The 20,607-nt window shown below is 39.0% G+C and overlaps 1 protein-coding gene across 7 annotated transcripts in view; it reads left to right on the top strand.

The window, feature by feature from the left end:
- Positions 1 to 20,607, top strand: part of CNKSR2 (connector enhancer of kinase suppressor of Ras 2) — a 207,506-nt gene that overhangs the window by 18,450 nt on the left and 168,449 nt on the right. For all 7 annotated transcript variants that reach the window (XM_077172438.1, XM_054655123.2, XM_077172446.1 and 4 more), the window contains exon 2: positions 18,126 to 18,289. In XM_077172438.1, the coding sequence (XP_077028553.1) occupies positions 18,126 to 18,289 (164 nt within the window). The remainder of the gene's footprint in view (positions 1 to 18,125; positions 18,290 to 20,607) is intronic.

The raw sequence follows: 20,607 nt of genomic DNA, 5'->3' as shown, positions 1-20,607 counted from the left end.
AAAAATAGACATTTTTTTTCCTATAAATGCTGAATGGTAAAGTTTTCTGTGAAACCTAACAATGCAAAATAACCCCTTGTTATGCTTTTCCTGCATGCCAATGGGGTATATTTTTCTGCTGGCATTTAGAGGATGCTGAATCATGAGGACTGGGTTTACAGAAGAAAGTCATCTCCTTCTCTCTGGAGCTTGGCTTCCCTCATACAGAGATAGGAAAAACGACCTCTTTGCAGGTCTGGCTGAAGTGCAACCTTGGTAAGAAGTGGGGATGGTGAAATTGGAGAGTAAGATGCAAACAGGAAAAGGTCAGTTATTAGTAGAAATAAAAATACTTTTGTGGGCTTGACAATACAGAAAATATTTCTTTACAAAAGGGAAGAAGGACTGTATATAATGCACAGCTTGTAGAATCCTAAAAATGCATTTATCCTTGACAAAGCATCTGAAGGTGTCAGGAACCATAAGACATTACAAGTACCTCACAAGAAGACATCTGGGACCCTGATTCTCGAGATTTCAGTGTAGCTTTAGGCTGGAGAGCTTTTTCCTGTAGACAGTGTGGTAGGATTTGAGATTCTCTGAAGAGATGAGATGAAATCCTTAAAGTTTGATTATCGGATGTTAATGTTCAAAACACTTGCATATTTTTTTGGTAATACATTTTATATGTATTCTATTTTAATATCTATTCTAACACATTCTGTTTTTCCATTCTATAACATGGAAAATTCTTGAAGACCAAATTCATACAAAGTTAGAATTCAATTATTTTGCTAAAATGTATTAAAGTATTAAAGCTAAAATGAAGGAACATGTCAATAGGCCTTATGGTTGTATAAAACTGTATCTGAATTAATTTTGGAATATAGTCTGTAATTTAACACTATCTAGTAAAGTATGTTTAGTTGGAGGGCTTTTTAAAAATATTTCCAAATGCTGATGCCTTTGAGATTTTCACAATATTCTAAGGTAATGACATTATTTTCCGAGAGAGACTGTGCAGGACATAGTTAGTCTGATATATATGTATTCCTTCAGTAATATAAATTAAATTATTAGGACATGAGTAGCTCCACAACTTTCTGCTAGGACTAAAGCTTCATCACCTAAGAAGATGTGCAAGGTCACACTTACATGAAATGTTAGTGTGATCTGCATTAGTTTCAGTAGGAGTACTCACTGTCTCAAAGTTAAAATCATGGATGCTCTCAGAAATGAGGCCCATATTTGAGAACTGCAGTAGCTGTGGTACGTATACCTTAAAAAGCTTACTCTGGGGATTTTCTCATTTTGACATTTTTATTTCTGCAGCTTTAATACTGCATTTGTGCTAGCATCTACCATTCAGTTTGCATGTAGTTGTTCCTTAGTTACTTTATTGAGGGTGGTATGTTTCTGGGTTGCCAGTAGCTGTGAAAATAATGTAGTAATGAATAGTCCTGTAAAACTACTTTTGTACTGGCAAGGACCTCTGTTTTATCTCGGATGAAAGGTTTACTTTCTGGGAAGCTAAAAAAAGCATTTGTGGTTTTTTATGCCTGTACCCTCATAAACTTTTTCTAGTTTTCTAGTTGTTCTCCTCCAAGGCATTTTGAAAACATTGCTTTCTCATTGGTTTTGTTTAATTGCTTTTAATTGTTTTAAAGTTTTTAGGCATTCACAGAGTGTTTTTTTTTTCCCTCAAGATGGGAATAGACTTGGAGAGGATTTAGAAAGTACAATTGCTGCCAGCTGTCTTAGATACACATTTAAGCTTGCTAATTTACTTGGTAAAATTCTTTCAAAACTCAGGAACTTTAGGATCTAATGATTTAAGTTGGGCTGTGAAAGCCTCTAATCCTCTGTGTCCAAACTAGCCTTCCTCATCCTGTGCACAGAAAGAAGGGAGACGTTTTGGGATGGAATTCAATAGCATCAGGCCAAACACTGAAAGATTGTTTGCACAGCTGTGCCTAAGCGGTGACCAAACTGTTAAACAACCTAGGGGGGAGAAAATGAATAGAAACGCCTGTTGGCCAGAGGAATGAGTTTCCTGGACAGTGCTCAGGACGTTATGAAGTCATTGCACATGCTGGGTCAAGGCTTTTACCCATATTTTCCCCTTGTGCTTGGGAAGACTTCATGCTTTGCTTTTTCATAATAATATAATTGGCTTAAAGCATCTGAACAAAATTCTGCACTGACTGATGAGTGATGCACTGTAGTATACTTACCTTTAACTTCAATTAGGGAACCTTTCCCTGCCAGTAAACTGATTCACTGATGTGAGAGGAGACAGTGCCTGTATATCTGTCTTGCTTCCTTGCAAATTGTAGATTATGAAACTGGACTACTGAGCAATAATTTAATCAGTGGCATCAGAAGAGCATTAAGCTCCATTAAATGTTGGGTCACCATCAATGTCAGATGAGTATTAAATTATGGCTTGCAACTTAGTAGTACTCATCCAAAAACACAGTGCTTCAGTTCTTGGCAAGCATATAACAGTTTATTATGAAACAGATGCTTAGAGCTTAACATATGACTGAAGTGTCAAGTGGTATCAGAGAAGATGGTCCCAGCAGTAATGTGGTGCTCAGACTTTGTGAGACACATGTTAGCAAATCACTCCCTACCTCAACGATGTGGGTTAAAATTATTTCATTAACAGCATCTCCTGTTGAATGCTTGGAGGTCAAAGCAGTGCTCTGCCTGCCAAAGACTGACTTACATAATTCTGTCTGCAAATGGTGGAGATGTAGTTCTGCTGTCAAGGAGGGAGGATCCCTACAGGCTGCTCACAGTTTGAATTTTTATGTAGAACAAACACAATTTTCTCTCTGGTTCTAGCGCACCAGAACATTGCCAGCTTGGAATTTAGAAGATGTCTTTGATACCTCTGTTTCTAGTAATGGATTTTCCAAGTGACATCAATGAGGTGAAACTAGTAATGCCCTTCTGGATGGCTTTGCTAATGTCAGCAGCAGTTCTCATGCAGCAGTTAAATCTTGAGCCTCTTGTCAGTCTGCTGTACAGCTCCTGCTGCTTAGGAAAGCTGCATGCTGCAGGAGATGCTGACCTTGGAGCTGTGCAGGGAGAAAGAAGGATGAAAATCGGATGCTTGGATAAAATGTTTTTTCCATTCCTGTTTAGATGGAAAGATTACAGGGTGGAGCTAAAGAAGAGAGGACAGGGTGTGGGTTGACCTGGGAGAGTAAGAGATGTGCTGAGAAGAATTTTTCCTGGTGATGGTGCTGGGAAAGGAGTAAATGAGAGTGATGCTGATGTAGGTGGAGCTTACCTGGTCTTTATGCAATCTCTAGCTTGGTGGCAAGATGGGTTCTCCAAGCAGGAATCTGAAGAGGATCTCTGTACACCTCTGCTGAAGGTGGCGCTTAGGGTTCTTGCAGAAATTACGTGTGTGGTTAAGATTTTCTAATCTGATGGTAACCACAAGTTGGGCACATAGTCTTATGAGCACAATATCGGGGCAAGATAGTTAAAGGAGTGTTACAGTTTTTTATTTATTGAGCATTGTGTCACAGGTGCTCAGGTGTTGCCTGAGCAGGAATTTCTTATTGCTGTGCAGAAACCATAGAGTCACCATGGTCACAAGGGTTTTCAGGATGAAGAAGAGATGAGAATGTTGACTCCATGATCAGAAGGCTTGATTCATTATTTTATGATACATGTTACATTAAGACTATACTAAAAAGAAATAGAAAGGAAAAGGTTTCTTCAGCAGCTAGCTAAGCTAAGAATAGAAAAGAATGAATAACAAAGATCTATGTCTCAGACAGAGAGCAAGAGCCAGCTCTGCCATGAGTGGTCAGTAAATCCAAACATCCACCGGAGACCAATCACGGGTCCACCTGTTGCATTCCACAGCAGCAGATAACCATTGTTTACTTTTGGTTGCTGAAACTGAAGCTTCTCACAAGGAAAAATCCTAAGAAAGGATTTTTCATGAAAGATGTCTGCGACACCATAGTACTTTTTCTCGTGGCAGTGGACTGCAGCTGAAAATGCTGCAGTTTCAGCTGAAAAGATGACAACTGGCTAGAAGGCAGTGGTCTTCAGGGATGGATCCTATTAATTGGCTGCAGGAAGGGCTGCCTGAGGTGATGGAGCAGTGCGTTGCAAAACCACTCCAGTCAAAAGTCTCCAGAGTGTCCTTCTGCCCATAATTTTCACCCTAACAGTGGGGGTTCATTTGCTTGTTAAAAGGTACTGTCCCAAAAATCTGCATGTCCTATATTTCTCTTTTCTAAACTCTACCAATAACTTGTTGAAATTTTGATAGTAAGCTATTATTATCAAGTGTCAGATATTCTTTCAATTTTCTACTTCTCTACCTATTACAGTTCTGAAACTGGCTGTTATGCAGAGAACCACCTCTGAAGGGAACTTCATCAGAGCAGAGCCTGTCATGAGGAGAATTGCACCTTATCTTAGGCATTAGAATTGTCATTTCCTCTCTACCAGAGCTTAACTTCATGCATGCTTTATTATTAAAAGCCCTGTTATTTCTGAAATAGTTCAAGTTAGGAAAGACATTCTAAAGGAACTGAAACTTTTAAGGTATTACTGTTTCTTAATGGGGGATGAAGTAAAACTCAAACACTAACATGCACTTGATGCAATGCAAGATCAGAATACAGCTGTTAGATACATGGCTGGGATTGGAAATGGTGGTGAAATTTTGTCTTTCATACCTTAGAGAAACACAAATTATGTGTTTCATACTTAGACATTTTTCTCTTTAAAAAAATAAACAAAAAAGCACTCTAAGTCTCACTCAGAATGTTATTTTTCAGTGAACCCAGAGGAGTTTGTGGCAGGTAACAGGGACAGTCACTTCTGTCAGTTGTTAGCAACAAGTAGGAAGACATGCAAAGTCAGCCAGAAGTAATATCAAAATAGTAATTATTGACTCATTCGTGTTTTACAAGTACTTGAAATTATATCTGTCCAACCTTCTGTTTCAGGTATGTTTTAAAGGTTAAATATGGAATAAGGGAAGTCTTATACAGTAGAAAAATCAATACATATAAAAAGTCCTATTAAATTCAGCAGAGCAAAAATTCAGGGGTTTTCTTCACCTTATTTTTGTTTTTGTCTTTCTTTGATTTCTTATTTTCCTGGCTTTTGATTAGGTATGGATGAAGTGCTAACAAAATACATAGGATTTTTATACTGTTCTCTTATCACTTTTCAATACAAATAATGCTTAAATAGGTAGGAGATAATGGAGCAACACCAGGAAGTATACTACAGTTGGCTAAATCCAGCTAGCACAGGAAATGCTAAACAGCACTTAGCATAAACCTCCTGCTGATGACTTGTGGAAATGGGCAGGAATATCCATAATCAGTGCACTTTATCCTATGCTGACTAATACAAGCATTTAGTTCTACCAGCCAGGGTTATTGCAGAATAAAGGATGAAGATCACAGAAAGAAAAGGCAACCTCAGAATTATGTCAGTGGTAAAATTTCACCTGTTTTGTTTTTGTTTTGTTTTACTTTCTTTTTTTTTTTCTCCTTTTATCTAATAAGCTGAGGCCACAATAGACTAGAGCTGCAGTTGAAGCTCAACATTGTTTGTTTCCCGTGCCTTCCACGTGCCTTGGGGCAGGACTGTTTGTCAGTGCAGCCAAGGGAAAGGCAGGAGAGCATCACTGTACCTTGTACTGCCTTCTGGAGGGCTCTGTACCAGTAGAGCTCCCAGTGGCAGCATGTTTTCTGTGATGTTCCTGACCTCTTTCTGTATGAATTGCTTGGGAGGGTGAGTGTGGTGTGCATCTTCCACCTCCCCACAGACAGTTGTCAGTGTTGCCTGAAAGAGTGGAAAGTGTGGGAATTTCAAGTTAGGATTTCCCAGCATTAGGCCTCTGGATGGGTTTAGTAAATGTTTGTGTATATATCTGCATTATAAAATGTTAATAGCACTAAATGACATCATTTTGCACAAATGTATTTAGTGTGTAAGACTATTATTTATTGAATTACCTAATCCTGTCTTTGGGAAGGAAGTTTAGGGATTCGTACCATTAATTGAGTGCTATGCAGTTAATAGTTAAAAATAAATTGTTATTGTTTTTGTGTGTGCACATGTTACTTTCCATGTGAATGTTCATTTCACTTTCCTGGGAATGTAACATTGACAGGACTTGAAAGAGACTAATATGTCGCTGTAGATTAATTCAGTCTTTGAAGGGTCTAATTCCTAGTTACAGCTTTTTGCTCATATGGATAAGTGGTACAAGCAAGTGATTATGTAAAATGAGAAACTAACTAAAGTGTAGTTTACTTGTCACTTCAACAGATCTTTTTTTTTATTTTTATGCATTTACAACCTCAGCAAAACTGACAATATTATTTTGGAAAGTATATTGCTAAAGCAAAACAAAACCCAACAGATATATTTTGCCATGATCCAGTTTTGTGGTTTGCATTTCCACTTTACAAGCTTGCAGTCCATGTTGTAGATTTTACATGATGGAATGTATTCTTCACTTCTAATGAGCGAGAGGAAGAGTGGGGAAGAGCACACATGTAAAGTTATCCTTGCCTATTCTCTTATGTAAAGCTCTCTGCTTTGGATATAGTTTGAGGCAGATTGTGTTAGCCTAGAAGCTTAAAACTAAAATGTTTTTACTTCTTAACATATCTGTGCATATGTAATAAAGCTGTACTTACAGGGCTGGTTTTTAAAGTAATTTGAACATATTCTGTCCAATTATGGTTGATGTCATTAGGGTTCTCTCTTAATTCTGAAATCCTTCCTGAGAGGAGGCAGATAGAGCCAATGAATGCTGGATAATTTTGCTGATCATAGAAGGAAAATCAAATGTAAGGGGAGGAAGAGTAATTTGAAGCATGGATGAAGTAATTGTATAAGCACTCCCAACCAAACTTAGCATCTTGTCCCCTGTTGTTCTAGAGAGAGGTTCAATGTAAGTGTAGCAAAACTATGGAATTGCTCCCGTTGCAAAAGAAATTGGTTTGCTTTTAACCATGCTGCTGGGCTGTATCAAGACCACAGACCCTCTGTGAAGACATGACCAAATAAATCTTGAAGCCTTATTTGAACCATTAGCAGATTTCTCCAGTGGGTGGGAGACTGTAAAGTACAGAGGTAGAGGAAAGCTTTAACAACTGTTGTATTATTTCTTCGGGGACACAGTGTTCCAGCTTGTGCCAAAAGGATGCCTTCTGGTATAATGAATTATTGGCAGCAAAGCTGGTTTTCATGGTGAAAAACTCTAATAAAGACTGTGGAGGGGTTATCTGACTATTTTGCATAATAGCATACATTAGCCCATGTGAGGGAGGAGGAAGAGGAGGCCCCTTCGTGTACAACAACAGTGTGTTTCAGGTGGCTGCTCCAGAGCACGCTGTAAAAATGCAAACATGGGAAAGCATTTGAAAGAACAACCAGTACTTATTTACTTACTTGGCTAATGTCAGGGGTGTGCTTGGCTTACAGAAGCATCTTTTGACTGTCTAACATATTATTGTTGTTTATTCTCTTTAATATATGATTCATTTTTATTTTCCAGAGGTGTGGGATGGTTACTGAGACATTGTATATGAAGTGATGAATATTAGAATTATAGCTTTCCCTTTCTTGTTCAAGACACTCCTACACATATCGAAGTATTTGACCAGTTGTTTTAAGTTACAGATGTTTCTTTGTCATGTGCAGGGGGATGCTCAGCTTTTTCTGCCCACAACTCTAAAACCATCCCAAGTCTCACACTGTGCTGAGTTGTGCGAACTCATTCTAAAGAGTTTTGAGCCTGGGAAATGCATGGGCGTTGTGAGAAGAAAAAAGGAATGGGAGGGAGTTCACTCAGAGTTTGAAGAAACTTTCTCTCCTGTCCTGCCTGGTGCACGCTTGCACATTTAATGGCTTTGCACTTTCTATAGTTGTATGGTGTGAGGCACAGCTGCAAATAATCATGGGAGACAGTGAAAAGCTATGGAAAATTAAGGCTTTCATATCTTAAGTCCTGAGGGTGTGTTTCAGACTTAGCCCCTTCTAAACTGTTGAAGAAGCCAATACCACACCTATTTAGACAAAGCCTGCCATCCTCAGGGAATATGGTGGTTACATTTCAATGCTTACAGTATTGGATAATTTGATAGTTTGTCTTTGCTACTTGGCGCAAAATTGTTTGGGGGCAGGTGCTGCACGAGTGCAGTTGTGCTCAGAGATGTGCAGTTGTAGCCCAGGGCTGGGACAGATGGAGGGCTGGTTTGCTTTGGTGCTTTCCTGCTCCTGCACTGCTATCTATGTTGGTGGTGTGCTTGAGCCTGGTGGTACTCCCTTCAGCCTATTTTAATGCCATCAGTGCTCATTGCTTGCCAGAAAGATGTGTTGGAGAAGTAACAAAAACACGTGCTGTTATTAGATGGACAGTTGTTTTTCCTGTGTAAACCAGTGGTTTAGCCTCTTTGTGTGCTGGTACCAGAATATTGTGTGTTTGGGCATAAGCTGTGTTTTAATCTTAAGAAGTTGCTTTGTTCTAGCCCCCAGAAATTCTGAAGTCAGAAGGACACTGCTGAGAGAAATTTTTTATTGTGCTCATTCATATATTGCTTTGTACTGTATGAGGATCCAATTAGTAATAAAGGTACTCCTTATAGTTGGATGTGTAATAGCAAATTTGTAGGAAGCATCAAATCCCTACAGTGGTAGTGATGCAGACAGCTGTTGTACAAGGAATCATTTTAGAGAAGAAAAATAGTAACATTTGAAATTTTAACATTTAATGAAACAGAAATCTAATAGGTGTTAGTTAATGGTATTTAGATCCCTAATTTTATAGTGGTGGTTGAAAAATCCCTATATGCTAAGATAGGTGCAGTGTATTCTAGTTTATTTGTGATAATTGGAGCAGAAACATGGTACTTTGAGGAAGAAGTTATTGATTGTATCCAAGGAGATTTCCCTTTCCTGAGGTACTCTGCACACTAGAGTACATGTGAAAAAGGGGGAAAATGATTGTGAGAATATGAAAACTGCAGTGTGAAACAGAGTAGAAATGAAAGTAGCTGTTGAGGGATTTGCCTTTATTAGCTAGCCAGCGTGAATTTCTTGGGAAAAGAGAAGTACATTGAGCTTCTTGGGTCAGGGCCATGTCTCCTTGTATGTTACTTTGTTCAGTCTCTAGCATTGTGGGACCCTGAATAAGGCTAGACTGACTGGATTCTTAAAAATCATAAGCCTGGATCATAACAATATATTATTACATGTAAAGTGCCAATGTCACTTTTGCCTCTTAATTTTGCAAAGCTTTGATGGTACATACCTGTTGTCAGTTCTGCTCCAAAAATCATAAGGGCATAGACTTAACTAAGAAAAAATAATTTCCTCTTTGAAATTTTAGGAGACTATTTCATTCAGTCTTTATAGTCTTATAATCTTAATGCTTGGATAACTTTTTGGAGAACTTCTGGTTTTGGATCAGATATTTCTGAAATGCTTCTCCTATTGGGCTGAACTTCTAACCCTGAACTTAAAAAGCTGTCATTTTATACATTTTACTATAAAAGTGAATGCACACTTTCTCATCCCAGCCTCAATGGGGCTGTCTCCTCGGCCCCTGCAGTTGGGTGTTGTGATTATCAAGAGTAAGTGAATGTGTTCCTTTCATTTTGCTTCATTTGAGGGATTCCTGATATTTTATGATGCTGTGGGTTGTTTGGCTCCTCTCCTTTCCACTGTCAGAGATTTCTGCTGCCATTATCAGCTACACAAACTTTTCAGCACACTTCAGCAATTCTCATGTGTAAAGGCCACAGCTGTAGTTGAACAATGTGTTCATTGTAATCCATTAATAAAAGTCCTAAATATAACAATAATTATAACCCCTTACATTGAGAACAATATTGATAATCAGGGATACTAATCCTTGAATTTCATAGAAATGAAGCTCGACACTGGTTGTTGTAGTGTTATCCATGTTTTAAGGTTTAAAAGACTTTGCAAAACTAGTGTGTGGTTGTGTAAAGATTTGGCTTAGCTATACAGATAGGCATAATGGAAGCAAAATGTACCCAGAGAAATACAAATGATTACATTTATGGACAGCTAAACAGAATGCTGTGGATATTATTCTTGTAATTAATGAGTCCAGCTTGCCATAATAAGCTCTGATTATAAGTAGTCTAAACTGATTTTATTAAAATAAGCCCTGTTGTACACATCACCCAGTTTGGTCTTGTGTGTCTTTAAGTCATGCTTATAATTAGTTCCACATGTACATTTTTGGTTTCTCTTGTCTCCTTTTGTTTTCTTTTTTCAATAGAACACTTTTAAATTGACCAGTGTGAAGTTCTTTGTATAGTAGAGCTTTTGATGAGCCATGTGTGATCCACAAAGTCTTGATATTTCTCTAACTTTCTGATGAACAAAATTGCCGTATATTGCAAACATGGTCATACAATTAATATATCCAGGTCTTATAAGAGGGCAATCCCAAAAAGAGAATGCACCTGTAGGCATAGAAATAGCAGATCCTTCACAGCTGGATTCCTTGAGCAGGATTTAATTTCTAATTGCAGAATTCATAGTGACTTGAGATAGTACATCTTTCATCTCAGGCTTCTGCTTTGATCCATTGTTGTCACAGACACTCTTTGACTCCCAGGTTCTTGCCCAGTGTAATGCCATCTCCTTGTTTGCATGTAGCTTTCCATTTACCAACCACAGGTCTTTCTCCTGACAAGGACCTTAAGAACAAGTCAAGAGAGGCTGAATTTTAATTATGTTGCTGCTTTTCATGTTCACATCTCTCTTTTGCATTCTTCATTTTACAAATTTAACATGCTTTTCTAGACATAGTAGTATATACCCAGTGGATATAAAGTGGGTTTTTTAATTGTGTTTCTCTTTCATTATCTAAAATAGTAGTTTTTAGTTAGCACTACCTTTCAGCTACTGTTTTGACTGAACATTTGAAAATTCTTAGTAAAAATACATTTAAACTAAACTGCACATAGAAAACATGTAATCTTATACTATATTCTATGAATACACGTTATGCTTGAAGGAATAATTATTTGGATCTTCTTGGTAATTTTTAATGTTTCTCTTTAATGCTTTTGGAATTTTATTTTACTCTGCTGTGTCATAGGGACAGAAGGGGGTGAGAAACAGAATAATTTTACAGAGTGAAGAACAGATATATTCTGCAGTTAGAGGGCTTTCACCTGAAATTACAGATAAACAGTGCACAAACTGATTGTCCAGCTCTTTTGCAAGTACTGCTGTAATCCAGGCATTTGGCAATTCTGTTTTTCATTAATTCAGTACCCATTCCTTAATCTGCCTGCAATTAATGTGCTGGGTTTTTTTTTTCCAGTTTCAAATGCATCATAATGGTTTTTCAGTCTGTACTGAAAGCTGCTTCTGGTGGTTCATGGAACATCCTTCCTCAGTGCTCCTCTGGGATGGGGCATTACTTTTTTGCAGCTATCGTGTTCACAGTAGGCATTTGCCATCCACGGCACTTAAAACGTTCTGTTCTTTGCACTGTCTTCTGGCACTAATAACTGTGACATCTGCTTGTCACATATGAAGCCCAGGAGGTGCTGAAGACCCTGAAGCAGTGAGCATCCCTTCCGTGGGCAGAGGAAAATTATCTTTGCCTCTCAGGTGGGAGGCGGCTGGCTTGGCTTGCCCCTGCTTTCTGTGCTGACATTAGGACTGAGGGGCACGGAGAGTTTCCAAATGCCCATCTCCCATGTACAGATTGTGGGGAAAACTGGCATTTCCTGGTCTTGCCTCTCATCTTTTGGTTTTGGGGAGAAAATGTGAGTGGGGATAATTGCTTGCTGTGGCCTGCCAGCAGTGTCTGTGCGCAGGAACAGCTCTCTTGGTGCAAGGGGAAGACAGAGTAGTTTTCTGCTTGGTTGCCTTGCTCTTTGGCATAACTAAAGCTTCTACTTTTGTACAAATAAAGTGAATAGACTAATAGCCTTTCAGCCCTGGTTTAGTAAAGCCTAGGTGCAAATGCATATGTCATAGAAAATTTTTTAACTTACCAGGAACTTGGCTGAATATTGAAGTTTGAAACATATGTAGACGGATGTGCAGTCTCAAAGATTGACAGTCCTTAAGAATACTTGGCTTAAATTTAATGGTGAGCAGGGATAAAACAACTGTAACTTTTGAGAGGTCACTTCTATCATTCTAATTTAGGTAAAAGCATTGCAAATAATGATTTGCAATATGAAAAGGCATTGGGATAGTGCTGCATATATGTACACCCAGTTTATATTAAATTCTAGCTTACTTTTCTTTTTCACAGCTTGGTAAATTCTGTGTTGCAGTCCATTGCTTGAATTTGTATTTGTTAAGGTATAAAAGCTGTTGGAGTTCAGGTACTCCTTCTGTTCAGATTGAAAGATAAATTTGTTTGCCTTATATTTAAAGAAAAAAGAAAAGCCCTAGACATTTCATTTTGTTTCTGGTTTGTTTGGGTTTTTTTAGTAAAGCTGTGTGCCATTCCTTCCCATGCAAAATTATTTCACGTATTATTTGTATGTTACTGCTTTTCAGTAAGTGCTGTGTTTAAAGAACAAGGACTTGCTCAGGGAGATTGTCAGTTTGTGTCCTCCCTCTGATATACCAGGAGAGTAGAAAAATGTACTCCCTTGTCAATGTTTCATGTATGATAATTAAACCTGTAATGTTCATGATCTTTTCCTTAACTCAAAGTGAAAAGGTGGCTGATAAGGACAGAAGGTCTGTTATTTTCACTGTAGTTTCCCAATCTTGAAGAAAAAATTATTTTACTGCCAGTTTGGGGAAGAATATTCTACCTAGTTGCCTCTGTTTTTAGAACTATATCTGAGCAGCTGATTTTATTCAGCCATAGAAAGAGACTATTTTAATATTTTTTAGTCTCTGAGAGGCAGGAGAAAACACTGGACTGCTTGCAGAGGAGGAGCAGACTGAGATCAGAACCTCAAATATATTTCATGGAGAGGCTCTTTTGAGTTTCAGTTACCAGAGATGTGCATAATGTGCTGTGGCACTGAATTACAGGGCAGTTTGTTGGTTAGCTTTTTTCAAACGATGACCTGTTACACACATCAAAATAAGACAATTCCTCAGAATGATCATGAAGTTATTAGTTAGGAGACTGTAACCATGGAGGATTTCTCTGGAGGGTTGTACTGGATCTTGCAGTCTTATTCCAGAAAATCATATGAATAAGAAAATAAAATTAAACCTTTCTTGATCACTTTCTATAATGCTCTTGTAATAAAAGGAATTAATTACATAGAAATCTGTCTGATTTGCATCTGTGAACTGTTAAAAATTGTTAATAGTTTGATGAACTCTGAATAAGCCCATGCAAGGTAGAGCTCAATGACAGAGTTGGGGAAAAAAAAGCCAGCTCCAGTATGTTCCACTTGCAAGAGAAACTTTTCCAGATAAGTTTTTTTTTTTTTTTTTTGTATTTAAAACATTGAGTCTTCTGTACAGTTTCTTTTGGAGGAGCATTTTTTACTTTCTTGCTGGTATTTCTGTATTTAATCCCACAAGAGAGGCAGAGCTAGCTTGAGATTAAATGCAAAGTGGTTCCTTTTCTGTCAATGCCCAGAATGGTCCATCTGTGCACACCACACGTCAGGTATACACCAGCTAACAAAGATGGGCAGTGTTTTAACATCTTCATTGTGCTGGTAGGCATGAATCGAACGGGCCAGGTACTGAGTGATTATGGGGCCTGGACAGCATTCAGACTCCATGGTTGATAAGCTCAGGTGAAAAGCTTGTGGTGCAGGGTAGTTAAAATCATTGGAGGACTGTGTTATTGCTAGACCCCCTCAAGACCAGGGATCTTTCAAGGAAGAAAAGGTTATAGTGTATAGTTTCCTTTAAAGAGTAGGTTTAAAAGGAAGAGGACTATCATCATACAGTTTAGGAGGATGAGTGTCGTGCTTTACCTCTCTTTCTACTGAAACCCCTGTGCCTTTACATATACTCAAAAAAAACTTGCAGTTATTTTGGGTGAGGAACAGAGTTGTTGAATATAAGACTATTACTTGTGTACTGACACCACAAAACCTGATTTTTATATACTCTGGGGCCTTACACATCCAGAACATAATCATGAACCTGGCTTTTGGACTGAGGCCACTTCTTGAAATATCCAGGAGTGCTGGATGCACTGCAATCTTAATCTCACCCATGGCCGGGAACAGGGAGCAGTGCATCAAACAGAATTATTTGCTGGAATTGCTGTGGTATGAGGGTTGGGTGACATCCTCTCATATGACAGAGGGGAAGAAGCAGAGCAGCCCTTGACAGCTAGAAAAATTGCTGGCTACATTGAGGTTGGGTGGAGTTTGGACTTGCAGAAAATTAGGAGAAGACAGTACTCTTTAGATATTATTTTCATTTAGCTTCCTCTCCAAGCACCTGGTGTTTTTTGGTACATCTTGTCCTGTCCCAAGTTAATGGTATCATCAGCTGGGAATGTTCATTCCCTGCAGCTCCCCTCCTGTTGATTTGAAGGCAGCAGTGGCTGTCTGGATGTGTTGTGGCTTTGGGGGCAAAAGGTGTGGGAGGGGAATGCTGGCCTTTTTGTATTATTATTATCATCATCATCATTGTCATCATCATCATCATCTGTGCACGGTTTTGTTTACAAAAAGAAGAGTTGTTCTTTAATTTAGAAATAAAATGACAGAAATAAATTACTTTAAAAGGATGTTTAGGGAATAAGGAGCCGTATTTGTGGCAAGCTTTTCTGAAAACGTCATCCAGTATATGGTTAAATTATTTTGTTGTTTCCTGGCTGTAATTTTTATGAAATTGGTGAGTCAAACAATTGTCAGTAATATTTTTGTTCTCTTAAACTTTTTTCTCACCCTGTAGGCACTACATGCATCCATCTAGATTACATCTGAATGACAAAAATACTTAGGTAGCAGGAGGAGGAAGAGTAATGCCTTTACGTAGAATTTTCTGTCAGTAACTGTTTATTAAGTGCATCTGTCATGTCTTATTCTGGATTTGTGTTGCTAGTGCCTTAACTGGTAATTCATTTTTTGATACCTGATGACGTTAATTATTTAATGTTATTCTCATTCAGCAGTCTATGTAGGTTTTAAGTTCAGGAAGAGCAGAAGTACACTGAGTCCCTCATCCAGATCATCAGTATTTTAAAATGGACTGGCCTCAACAGAGAACCCTGAGGAGCATCACTTGTGACCAGCCACCAGCTGGATTAAGTCCATTCACCACCACTCCCAGAGCCCAGTCATCCAGCCAGTTTTATACCCAGCCAAGAGTACACCCATCCAAGCCATGAATTGCCAGTTTTTCCAGGAAAATGCTGTGGGAGATGATGTCAGAGACTCTTCTGAAGTCTATATAGGCAAATACCACAGCTTTTTCCTCATTTACTAGGGGGGTCACCCTGTCACAGAAGGAGCTCAGATTGGTCAAACAGAACATGTCTTTTCTAAATCCATGCTGGTTGGGCCTGATCTCACAGTTGTCCTGTATGTGCTGTGTGATGGCACTCAGGAAGAGCTGCTCCATGACCTTTCCTGGCATGAGTTCAGACTGAAAGAATTATGGTTGCCCAGATCCTCCTTCCAGCACTTCCTAGAGTTGGACATCACATTTGCTGACCTGCCGTCAGCTGGAACCTCTCCAGTTAGCCAGGACTGCTGGTATTTGGTGCAAAGTGGCTCAGTGAACACTTGCACCAGCTCCCTCAGTACCCTTGGGTGGATCCCATCCAACCCCACAGACTTTTTTGTGTTTAAGTAATAGGTCACTGACCATTTTCTCTTGGGTTATGGAGGCTTCATTCTGCTCCCCATCCCTGTCTTCTAGCTCAGGGGGCTGGGCCCCTGGAGAACAACTGGTCTTGTTACTCAAGGCTGAGGCAGAGAAGAAAAAGTACCTTAGTCTTTGCTTCATTCTTCCCTACTGTGTTTCCCCCACATCTAGTAAAGTGGAAGATTCTTTGTGGCTCTCCTTTGGTTGTTAATGTATTTACAGAAACACTTATTTTTTCTTTTATGGCACTGGCCCAATTAAGTTCTAGTTGGGCTTTGGTATTTCTGATTTTCTCCCTGTATAACCTCATGATATCCCTGTAGTCCTCCTGAGTTTCCTGCCTCTTCTGCAAAAGTTATAAACTCTCTTTTTTTTCCTGAGTTCCAGTCAAAGCTCTCTGTTCGGCCAGGCTGGTCGTCTTTCCTGACAGCTCAATTTTCACCCTGTCACAGAATCACAGAATATTCTGGGTTGGAAGGGACCCACAAGGATTATTGAGTCCAGCTCTTGAGAGAATGGTCTGTACAAGGATCAACCCCCCCCCCCCAGCTTTGGTGCATGTTAGCACCATGTATGGAGGGAGCCTCTCCTTCCCTCTTAAGATTTCTTTCCTATAGAATGGCTTGAGCAACTTTTTGATTGGAAAGGGCAGTGAAATGAAGGCAATAGCTTCAAGTGCTTGATTAACCTCGACCTTGAAGTAGCTATGTTTTGGAGGCAGAAAATCAGGCAGCAGGCTCTGGAAGGACATGGTTGAAGTCTGCTGGAACTGGGGACTTTCTCCTGTATCTTGAGACTGGAGCACTTCTTTTACAGTGTGTGGTTTAGTTTCAGTGTGTGAATTCTAGTGGTTAAAGTCCTATGAATGTTGTGTTGGTGTAGCATGGACAGAGTGTGGGTGACTCCTGCCCATGGGCTGAGCCAGGAACCAGAGGCTGGCCTGCTACTGGGGCATCCCTGCCTGCAGTACCAACATGTTCCTCATGTGAGTCTCTTCTGAGGTGTGGCTACACCCTGAAAGGCACGAATGAGAACCAAAAATGCAACAGAACCGGTTTCACAGAAGCTTTATGTTGTATACTGGGGCTCTTACAATATAACTGGGGCTCAGCAGTCAGATCAATCTTTTATCTTCAGATTTTTCAGACATTTTGATTAGCAAGTAAGAACGTTCTTGATTTCTTCCAGTCTAATGAGCAGATGTCTTTTCACTGTTAGGGATTGTTTGAAGACATTTTTCAGAAAGGTTGTATCTCTCAAGAAATTAATGCATTTAGAGCTTTGTCAAGTTCTGTTGCTTTTAGCAGTCATGTTGATCCATTGGAAATGTTCAGACAGGAATGTTAAATGGACCGCCAAATACCCGAGAGTCTTACTTATCCCCTTGGTACATGAGTGCACGTGCTGCAGTGCTTCCCCATACTGCCTAGCTCTAATGGGAAAGATTGATGGGCCAGAGATTCATGATGGATTCTCTCACAATCTGCAGAGCTCTTTGCTCCAGATGAATGTGTGGCCAGCTGCATGTGATTGACTCATAATCAAACTGAAAAGGCAGAATATGGATGCCCCCCAAAGCAGGACCTGTACAATGCTGCTATGTCCTGAGCAAATGTGGTGCATGACTTTCAGCCAAGTTTTTTGGCACAATGGGCCTGTTTCTGCTCCCTGATTACTTTGTTCTGAAAAGTGCGGCTAGGTCTTGATTTGAGTGGTTTTTCATGCTCAGTTGTGTACTGTCATTCCTTGCAGGTCTTTTTGTGGTACATTGAGCTGGGTCTGCTGCTGAGTTGGGGCCCAGTTTTTGCATTTGCACTGCTACTGCCTTTCTTGTTCTCTAGAGCTCTTTGCAGCTTGTTTTCGAGGCTGGCATGATCTGTGAACTTTCAGGTGACTCAGCAATACATGAGGGACCTTGGAGAGGGAGAGACACTTTGGTGTGGCACTGCCACTTTGTGTTTGACTGTGTGTTCCATTGTTCCCTTTTCTCCTCTCCCCTTCCAGATGTGATGGAGGCATGCCTAGCATACCTGTTATGAGGGGCTGCCGGATTGACATTCATAGCACAGTAAACTACGAGACTTCAGGGCTTTGTTCAGGGTTCAGGAGCAGTTGGTATTGTCCACAGGTATATAACCCATAGCTGCTGTAGCTCTTCAGATCTTAAGGTTCTTGGGTAACATAAAGTTTTTTTTAATGTTAAAATACTTCTCTTAAAGATAGGGCAAGAATCCTCTTCTGCCTCAATTTTTGGCCAGTTTTATTTCCTACTAGGGTACAAAATGTTGCTAACTTTTGTCTTCTCTCCTTCTGTCCTTTTGCTGCAGGTCTTGATGATTGCCTGCAGCAATATATAAAGAACTTTGAGAGAGAGAAGATTAGTGGTGACCAGCTATTACGAATTACTCATCAGGAACTGGAAGATCTTGGAGTCACACGAATTGGCCATCAGGAGCTTATCTTGGAAGCAGTAGACTTGCTCTGTGCACTGGTAAACGTCTTGGGGCAAATGGGGAGGGGTCAACAGTGTTCACATATTCACACTTCCTGTACTCAAACTGTTAATCCTAAAGACTTATCTAAGCAGCTCAAAAAACTCCTGATTTGTAATGTGTGAACAGTTTAGCATTTTAAACTAGGGGCAGGATAAAGGGAAAAACCTATTGATAGAGTGTTGTTTGTTAAATAAACTCATATCAGAGATTTAGGGCTTGCATGTCTGTCTTTATAGAATAAAAGTTTATCTGAAATCACAGAGAAACTAGACTCTGTTTGGTTTGGAATGCAAAATAGTTATATATGTGAACGGAGTAATTGAGTGTTGGTTGCCCTTTACAAACAAAATGTTCTGATATTTAACCATGTCATTCTTCACTGGTCCTTTCTTGCAAATTATGTTTTAGATGATTTTTTGAGCCTGATGAAACAGAGCTGCTTGTATTTCACAGTTGAAAGGATTAAATACTGAAGTAATTATCTTATGTATAAATAGTATATAAATTTTTGATGGGGCATAGGGAAGGATTTTGGTAATGGTCTTTTCAGTCAGGTCGTGTCGTGCATAACTAGGATTATCTGCTCAGTGAGGGGTGTGGTGCTGACTTCACCCTCCTTATGAACTTCTAGTGTGTGTCTGTAAAGATTAGTGGTAGATTGGGCACACAGCATTCTCCATTGTAGAAAGGATTGTGAATAGCTCCGTTAAGATGTACTTCACTGCCTAAGGTGCTGTTTTGTGGGTTTTTAGTACATGCTATTCTTCAAGCCTCAGAAGGAGCTTTTAAGAAAGCTGAATCCTGGGAGAGGCAATCAAAGACGGTAGGCTGAAAGGCTCTTCAGAAGGGTTTGTTGGTTCTCCATATGCAGCAGCTTTTCTGAATACCCTGTTGTTACATTTTTGGGGTATTGTGAAGTGTAATGAAAAGGAAAGAGTGAAAAAAAATAAAACATACCCAAAAAAAGTTAAAAAAAGGAGAAAGCTTTTTCATAAAGGAAAACATTTGGTTTTAAACACTGGTTATCTTCTGTAGAATACAGTTTCTAGTAGTATTGCAGTGTGAGTCAGTGCAATAAGTTAACTCATCAATTTGTTTTTTAAATAAGGAAGTTGCAATCTTAAAAAAATGCTACTGATATAGCAGTGGACATAAAGAGTTATTCACAAAGTACTTTTCTTATCGGAGAGTGCAAAAGAAAACAAGAAAGTAAATACTTCAGTTAACTCAGAAAGATAAAGTCTAAGTTAGGGGGAGCACCAATGACTGTTTTTCCCAGTCACACAGGGAAACAGATTGTGGCTCTTTGAAAAATAAATTACTGTTAGGGGAAAAAAACCCTGGTTTATTAGATGAAATTTCTTTTTTCTTTGGTATGTAATTACAGATATAATCTTCAGACAAACAAACACAACTTGTCTTTGTAGCTCCTTTATCTTAGGCAAAAGTATATGGAACTAAGTTGAATATAAAATAAGGAATTTCTAGGAAAGGCTAATACTTCATCTTAAATGCATGCAAAAAGACTCTCTGTTCCTGGTTCTTGTTGCACATACAGTATTGTCTGCTTTTCTGAGTTTGTCTTGGAGAAAATTGCTAAGACATAGTGGCATGAGTTCAGATCACAGCTTCTAATTTAAGATGAGGTTTTTGCAGTCTCACAATTGGCTCCTGATGGCTCCTCAGGGATACAAAATGTTATTGTTGTATTGATTTTAGTGGACTTAATTTGAATTTATTGTTTACCAATCAGATAAACCTCTTAGAAAATTTAATTCAGAGGCAATCCATTTGGCTAGACTGGTCCTATACTTACAGGCTTTTCTTTTCTTATTGCATCTGTGCGTGTCTATCCTGGAGAGGGCTTGTCTTTTCTTCTGATTTGACTTTAATTTTAGCTGTATTGTTTAGAAGAACATTCAGCTCACCAATAGAGGATAACTGCTAATTCAGATAGTTGCTATGCATTTTTTTTAAATTATCTGATTTTTTTCTTTGTTTGTTTGATAGGAGTTTGACAGAGATTTCATGGCAGAACTTAGCATGAGTTGCAAATACATGATCCAAATGAGTTAACATCTCTTTGGATGCTGGAGAATATGGATGGTATGATGGGCTATCAATAGTAAAGTTAATTATGCCTTGCAAGCTAACCCCAGATTGATTTAAAAGTAAATATTAAAAAATTAAAGGATTGTTACTTCTACTTCTTCCCCCTTTCTCTCTGGGTTAGTGAGTGACCACCTAAACAGTTTTTGGCATTGAGAACAACTGAGGGGACAGAACCTCTCCCATTGTTCATTTTTGTTCCACT

The sequence above is a fragment of the Agelaius phoeniceus genome, chromosome 2 (assembly GCF_051311805.1).
Source record: "Agelaius phoeniceus isolate bAgePho1 chromosome 2, bAgePho1.hap1, whole genome shotgun sequence".
Taxonomy (NCBI): Eukaryota; Metazoa; Chordata; class Aves; order Passeriformes; family Icteridae; genus Agelaius; species Agelaius phoeniceus.
This window is presented reverse-complemented; position numbering and strand designations above follow the sequence as displayed.